General features: G+C 38.3%; 1 protein-coding gene across 1 annotated transcript in view; it reads left to right on the top strand.

Annotated features, from left to right (window-relative positions):
- The window catches only part of LOC101999543 (sodium-dependent glucose transporter 1-like), a 24,286-nt gene extending 22,505 nt beyond the window's left edge, over positions 1-1,781 (top strand). The window contains exons 4-5 of the mRNA XM_005363546.1: positions 686-1,639; positions 1,732-1,781. Coding sequence (XP_005363603.1) covers positions 686-1,639; positions 1,732-1,781 — 1,004 coding nt within the window. The remainder of the gene's footprint in view (positions 1-685; positions 1,640-1,731) is intronic.
- Positions 1,782-7,427: the final 5,646 nt, after the last annotated feature.

Raw genomic sequence — 7,427 nt, 5'->3', positions numbered from 1 at the left:
TATTTTTCCTTCCATATTCCATCCTTCTAGTCTTTCCTTCTCTGTCTAATGTTATCTTATAGATGTGGAAAATATTTTATTCTTTAGGCTTTGTTTGATTATAAATACTTTGATTTTTAAAAAGAGATGCATGGGCTTGATGCTTTAAACTTCTCATCCGGTAGGTCCTCTGACAACATTAAGGGCAAAATCCAAAATATGTATTATTTCCTGTAGTAGGCACACCAGGACATACGGTGAATTCAGGATTCTAAATCAGTATTTTGCACCTGTTTTTAAGCATAAATAAATAAATAAAATATTTACTATTGCAAGTACAAAAAGGGTAGATGCTGTGTCTGAACTGTATGCATACATTTATACATATGTGTGTGTGTGTGTGTGTGTGTGTGTATTGAATGAAATTTCCCAGTAAAGTGCCAGCATATTTTAGAAAAACCTCTGTTAATGTTCATGGCTCTAAGAAGTAGTAGCTGATCAGACAGTAGATTTCCATGCGTAGTCCATGTGTAGGTATGAAACCATGTGTGCACAGAGTTGAATCAGGTGCAGTCTTCATTGTCTTAGAATATTTGCCATGCTGGTGCAGCGTAATACAGACACATACCTTTAGTGGTGTTTGTTCACTAACACACATACTAGCAAAATTGCCATGTTTAACTTAAACCACTTCTTTTGTTGGCAGGTGGCAATGTTCTCATCTTGAACCTTTGGGGGGACAAATCAGCCCCACACATGCAGGCCTTGCACTTCAGTTTTGCCTTGGGTGCCTTCCTGTCACCCCTGCTGGCTAAATTGGCCTGGGGTACAACAGCGTCCGCTCAGAACTACACAGAGCCCGACTTTGAGCGTTCAGCCTTGAACCGATCCTCTGCAGGTACCTCATACTCTCTACTTGCGGTACCTGAGGACAAGAATCTGCTGTGGACGTACGCTTCCATCGGCACCTATAGCCTAGTAGTTTCTGTCTTTCTGCTTGCTCCATTCTTTAAGAAAAGCTCAAAACAGAAAAAATCCACGGCATCTGATCAGGGAGCTCGAAGAGCTAAGTACCACTGGGCCCTGCTCTGCCTCCTCTTCATCTTCTTCTTTTTTTACGTTGGAGCCGAGGTGACCTACGGCTCTTTCCTATTCTCCTTCGCCACCGCCCATGTTGGCATGAAAGAAACTGAAGCAGCTGGTTTAAACTCCATCTTCTGGGGGACCTTTGCGGCCTGCAGGGGCCTGGCCATCTTCTTTGCAACATTGTTACAGCCTGGAACCATGCTTGTGTTGTGTAACGTTGGCAGCCTTGTCTCATCTTTGTTTCTGGTGCTTTTTGACAAGAGCCCCCTTTGTCTCTGGATCGCGACTTCTGTGTATGGAGCCTCAATGGCAGCCACATTTCCCAGTGGCATTTCCTGGATTGAGCAGTACACCAGCCTAAGCGGGAGATCTACGGCGTTTATTCTGGTCGGTGCTGCTCTGGGACTGATGGCAACTCCTGCACTGTCTGGAATTCTGCAAGGACTCTACCCAGATCTACCAATAATTCTGTATACTTGTCTGGGGTCAGCAGTATTCATGACTGTTTTAATTCCTGGGATGTATAAATTAGCCACCTTACCTCAGAAGAAGAAGGAAACCACCAACAGTGAGAACCAGACATTTTTACCTTCTAGCTCTGGGGAACAAGGAAGAAAATGCAAAGATGAAGAAAAATGCAATTAAATGGGAAAAGCAAGAGCGGGGACCAGAAGACTTTGCTTTGTAGATTTAAAATAAACAAGGAAGCTAAATGAAGATGGAAAGGGGGCAGGTGTGTCCAACGGATTTTGAAGTTGTTGACATGAAGAATGGGGCATCCTTTGAAAGAAATAGAGTAGAAATGTTTTTATATAACCCATAGCTGAGGTCTCTGAGTACTCTCCTGGAATGTTCTACAGCCTGCATCCTCCCCAGATAACGGGGATGATTCAGTTGAGAATCACCAGGACAGAGGGACTAAGAGAGAAAACAAGCTGGTGACTGAGTGGCCTCACCGAGTGACTCCTAAGGAGCTTGCCAGAGCCGAGCTCTAAATGTTCAGCATATTTCAGGGAACCCAACCCGGGTCCATTTATAGCCAGTGGTGGCACCGTGAAAGGATTGATTCTCAGGGTCTCCCATAAACTTCCAGGTGATCTTGTTCTGAGCCTCAGGTTCAGCAAGAAACTGATTAATATGTTATGAACCCCACCTTTCAAAGAGTTCATAGAAGACATCTGTTTGTGTTTCATTCTTTTGAGACAGGGTATTTCTGTGTAGCCCAGTCTGGTCTCAAATTCACAATCTTTCTGTCTTAGTTCCAAGACATTTGAGAATTTAGGAAGCTCCCCAATGTGGAGAAGCCACAGAGTGGATTGTATTTGCTGAACAGATAACCGGTTTTCTCATTCCACCTGAGAAGCTAGGGAGTAATTTCATGCCACAGTGTCCTAGGCAATGGGAGGAGTTTTATTCATTGCTTACTTTGTCTGGAGGTTGGAGCAATGAACTTAATGATTCACTTGATTGGTGTTTTTTTCCTTGAAGAGAACACATAGTTCAGGAGACCTGCCTCAGGTCTTCTGAGATCCCTAACATTGCTGACATAGAAGTCATCTCCACAACCCATGATTCTAGAAAACAAAATACAAGGATTTCCAAACTAAAATCCATGACTTTCGCAGTTCCTTTTAGACGTCTCTGAGAACTTAACGTAGTCGCCGGCCCATTTGTCATTTCAATAAAGAAGTGAAACACAAATCACAAATAGATTGAAGAATGTGCTACACATTTAATACTTTATACGTTAGCTCTAATTTTCAGTAATGTGTGAATTTTTAAAGCTGCATTTCATCAATTCTAACTACTTTAAAATTATGGCACTCCTTATAATAAATGATTGTTCAACATTGTGGCAAGATTAATCAATTCTCTTCATTCACATATATGAAATGACATTGAATCTCATGATTAGATTCAATAAGACATGGTAGTTTATTGTTTTAAGGATTGTGAAGACACCTAGTTTAGCATAATGTTTTCTTTTTCTCTGGCATATATTCATTGTACAGAGCACTGGGTTCCATAGGAGTTGGAGACATGGAGGCTAGACAAAGTCTTCTCAAGCCCTTGGCCTATTTCAGGGGTTGGGTCTCTAGTTTACTACTTCTGGATTTGATTACACTAGTTCTGAGTAGCAGTTACTCCATAAGCACTATAAGCATCTCACAAATTTACTTTCATCTTTTTCTCATGTATTTGTGTGCATGGTACATGCACATGCATCTGCATGTTCTCATGTGTGCAGGTGTTTGAGGAGGCTGGAGGTTGACATCCAGAGTTGATTGCTCTTCAACTTCAAAGGTGCTTGAGTTGACCCAAAGCTCTCGGAGATTCCTACCTGGCCAGTCACTGTGTCCTAGGAATCCTTGCCTCTTCTCAGAGTGCTGGCATTACAGGTGGAACACTACACCTCTCTGACATTGTGTGCACTGAATGAAAACTCTGGTCTTCACACTTGGGCAATAAGCTTTTTAACCACTGTGCCATCTCCCTAGCCCCCAGTGTCGATCTGCAGTCATCGTCATCTGAGGCTCCTCTTCCCTGATAAAGAACCTAAGAAACCAAAGAAAAGATGAGAAGATGGCTTTATATCTTGGAGTCAAGGACGAGAAAGTCCATTTTGCATGTGTGTGGCAAAACCAGTGTGGGCCATCCTTGGAAAAATGACTGGAACTGATGAAGGATTGGGTCTGGACATTATTATTTCTAAGTTTGATTTTTCGTAGTTTGGAGTGGTAATTATATCATAAGCACAGTAAATACTGACAGATGTTCCCAAGATTTATGTTGCCCAATATTGTCTTTCTACACTGCGAAATGCTTGCTTACATTTATCTCATATCTATAAACCTGAAGTTTTGATGAAAAGTGGTTTTGTTTTTTAAGTAAAGTGCAGCTCTTTGGGGGGGGCTCAGGATCAAACCCAGAGCCTTGTGCACACAAAGCAAATGTTGTGCTCTTTACATTCCAGCCTCAGGACAGCTCCTTCCTCAACAACTGTCCTTAATCTCAGAAACCCACTAAACATTGGCTCATGTTATTCACTTTGGACATCCAGAGTAGACAGGTAGACAAAGTGCCAGTATGAGCCAGTCAGTCCTAGATAGTAGCAGTTTTTGGCCACTTTGAAACTTGTCAAATGTGGGTTCTGCCTTCAGCAGTTGCCTATTGAAAACTTAAATAGGTATCAATCATATGGTGTACATATTTTAGTTTTCCAAATTCTGTCCCATATAAGCTGGTTCTTCTGACATGAGACAGAGATTTTGGATTTTACTTTAATAAGAAGTCTTAATCTTTAATTGGACTGGGATTCAAAAAGAGCATTTGTATTATTTGTCTGTAGAGAATAGTAGAAACCAGCGTTTGGGAAGATTTATGAAATTTACACTTTTTCTTGGGACATTTTTTTCTGGATGATTTGTCCTTTTTCTTTATATGTCTCATTTGTCCAGTAGTCTTCACATTCCTTACCTGGATACCTTTATTCTTCTAAAAAGACAGAAACAAAACCCTTTCCCAACCCTCATTTTGGGGATATTCTCTTTTGGCAAGTTAAATATATCAAATGAAAAGCACTTGTTAGTTTTACAGGTTAGTTTAGATTAAACAGCCATGATGCTTAATGATCTATCATCTCTTCTAATTAAGAGGTGTCTCTTGTTCAAATTGGATCTTTATTAATTGTGATGGTATCCGTAGATTTTCTTCTCCTGTGGAAACAAAAGAAAAACCCCTTCCCCAATGTAACACATGTTCTGTTTTCCATTCTGAGGTCAGAATATCTTTAAAGTATACTGGTTGGTTTAATTCTGCAGTTTTTTCCCTACTAACTAATGTCTCTCCACAGCTGTTGTTCCTTTTTCATTAGCATTTAGAAATTTCAAACTTAATAAAGCACTATGCAATCTATTTCTGGGGGTAGTTATCATCCCTTTCTGTTTATTTAACATATCATTTAGAGTTTGATTTGGTTTTTCTATAATTGCCTACAATGTAGGATTGTGTGGTATGCTTGTAATGTGCTTTGTATTGTAAAAAGCTAAAAACTGTTTCATTTTCTTGGAGACATAAGCTGGAACATTGTCTGCCTTTATTTGTGCAGGTATACCCATGATGGCCATAACTTCTAGCAAATGTGTGATTACTGAATCAGTCTTTCCTGAACTCAAAGCAGTTGCCTATTGAAAACTTAAATAGGTATCAATTTGTGATATGCAGATTTTAGTTTTCCAAATTCTACAAAATGGAACACATTCATCTGACAGATTTTATTGCTTTGAGTACTCTTAGAGTTACTTCCTGTGAAGAGTGGTGTTTGGTCTTATAAAAAACAAGCAGAACACTTCCTTACAATTTCCTTGGATAGCTGCTACTTGTGATAAAACTCTTGCTACTTGATAAAATTCTTTCTTTAAACCTTTGCTATTGATGTCATGTTTTTTTTATGAAATTCTGAGGCCTTCAGCACACTTCTAATCAATAATTGATAGATTTCTGTATTACCTTGTGCTAGAGGACCTGGCAGATCTGTATGGGATCAGATGCGTGTTATGTATATGGGATGATTCCTATTGATCATATCTTGTAACTAAATAAATAATCAAGTCAATTCTGTATCATCTGGTATGAATTCAGTGGTTTCAATATGCAAAACAACTCTTTCTGCATATTGCAAGTTAGTAACTATGTTGAGAAGTTCTTTAAATCCCTTAGTACCATGAGAATAGCATATAATTCTGACTTTTGGACAGAATCATAAGGGGTTTGATCCACTTCATTTAAATTTTCTGATTTGTAGCCTGCCTTTCCTGATTTATTTACATCAGTATAGAGTGTAAGGGCTCCCATTATTGGTGTGTTCCATATTATGTGAGGCGGATCTGGTTAGTTTTCTTTCTAAGTTCAATTCTCTTGCTTTGGGGATAGTTGTTGCTTATCTCTTCCAAAAAAAAATTAGTACAAGCTCTTTGTCAGGATTTACTTTTCCCCAATAATTTGTCAATGTCATCATTATTAAAGGTGCTAAAATTTCTGTTGGGTCTATTTCTGTTAATTGATGAAATCTCAATGTTCCTTTTAGAATTAATTCAGAGACCTTTTCTACATAAGTTTAATTTTTTTCTGCTTGGCTTATGTGGTAGAAAGTTCCATTCTAAGATAATCTCCTCCCTCTGCATTAAAATTTCTGTAGAGGAATGTTTGGAGGGTAATATGACCAGAATGCAGTTAGTATTTGGATCCACATGATCCACATGTACCTTCTGTAAATTCTCTTCAATCAAAGCCAATTCCTTCTCAGCTTTAGCTGATAATTCTCTGGGACTATTTAAGTCCTTGTCACCATCTAAGGTTTTGTTTAAATTAATCAGTTCATTAGGTTTTATCACAATAGTACACCGTAGATGAGAAATGTCTCTTAGTAATCTTTGGAAGTCATTAAGAGTCTGAAATTGATCTCTCCTAATTTGCACCATTTGGGGTTTAATTTTTTGTAAATCTATTTTATAGCCTAAATGAATAATAGAATCTCTTCTTTGTATATTTTCAGGAGGAATTTTTAATTCCCCAACAAGGAAAATTTTTCTTTACTTCTTCAAACATTTTTTCTTTGAAACAGATAGTAAAATGTCATCCATGTAACTGTAAACTATAGATTCAGGAAATTGCTTACATATTATTTCCAATGACTGACTTATAAAATATTGATGCAGAGTGGAGCTATTTAACATTCCATGCAGAAGAATCTTTCATTGATATATCTCTTAGCAGACTGATAATTATTATAAGTAGGCATTGTGAAGGCAAATTTTTCTCTCTCCATTTCTTGTAAAAGTATAGTGAAGAAACAATCTTTGAAATCAATACTATAAGAGGCCATCCTTTAAGTAATAGGGAAGACAAAGGAATTCCAGTCTGTGGGCCCAATGGCTGAATTGCCTGATTAACAGCTTTTAGATCTGTTACCATTCTTCGTTTTCTAGATTTCTTTTTAACAATAAATACAGGAGAATTCCAAGGGCTGGTTGATTCTTCAATATGCTGAGAATTTAGTTGCTCCTGTACCAGCTATTCTAAAGCCTGCAGTTTCTTTGTTGTTAAAGGCAATTACACAACCCATACAGATTTGTCTGTCAACCATTTTAAAGGTACGACTGTTGGTGCCTTTGGAAGATCAGTAGCTGTTGTGCCCTGTTTTTGTACAACCTGAATGGTCGGTGACTATTCTTTATAATATCTTGTGGGTATTGTTCCCAGAAACATATGTTAATTTATGGTTTATTTCTAAGATTGGGAGAATATTAATCTGAGTATTCCATTGCTGTAATAAATCACATACCCACAAATTCTTTGGCATG

This window comes from Microtus ochrogaster, linkage group LG9 (assembly GCF_000317375.1).
Source record: "Microtus ochrogaster isolate Prairie Vole_2 linkage group LG9, MicOch1.0, whole genome shotgun sequence".
NCBI classification, from domain to species: domain Eukaryota; kingdom Metazoa; phylum Chordata; class Mammalia; order Rodentia; family Cricetidae; genus Microtus; species Microtus ochrogaster.
Note: the sequence above shows the minus strand (reverse complement) of the source record. Positions and strands in the feature narration are given on the sequence as shown.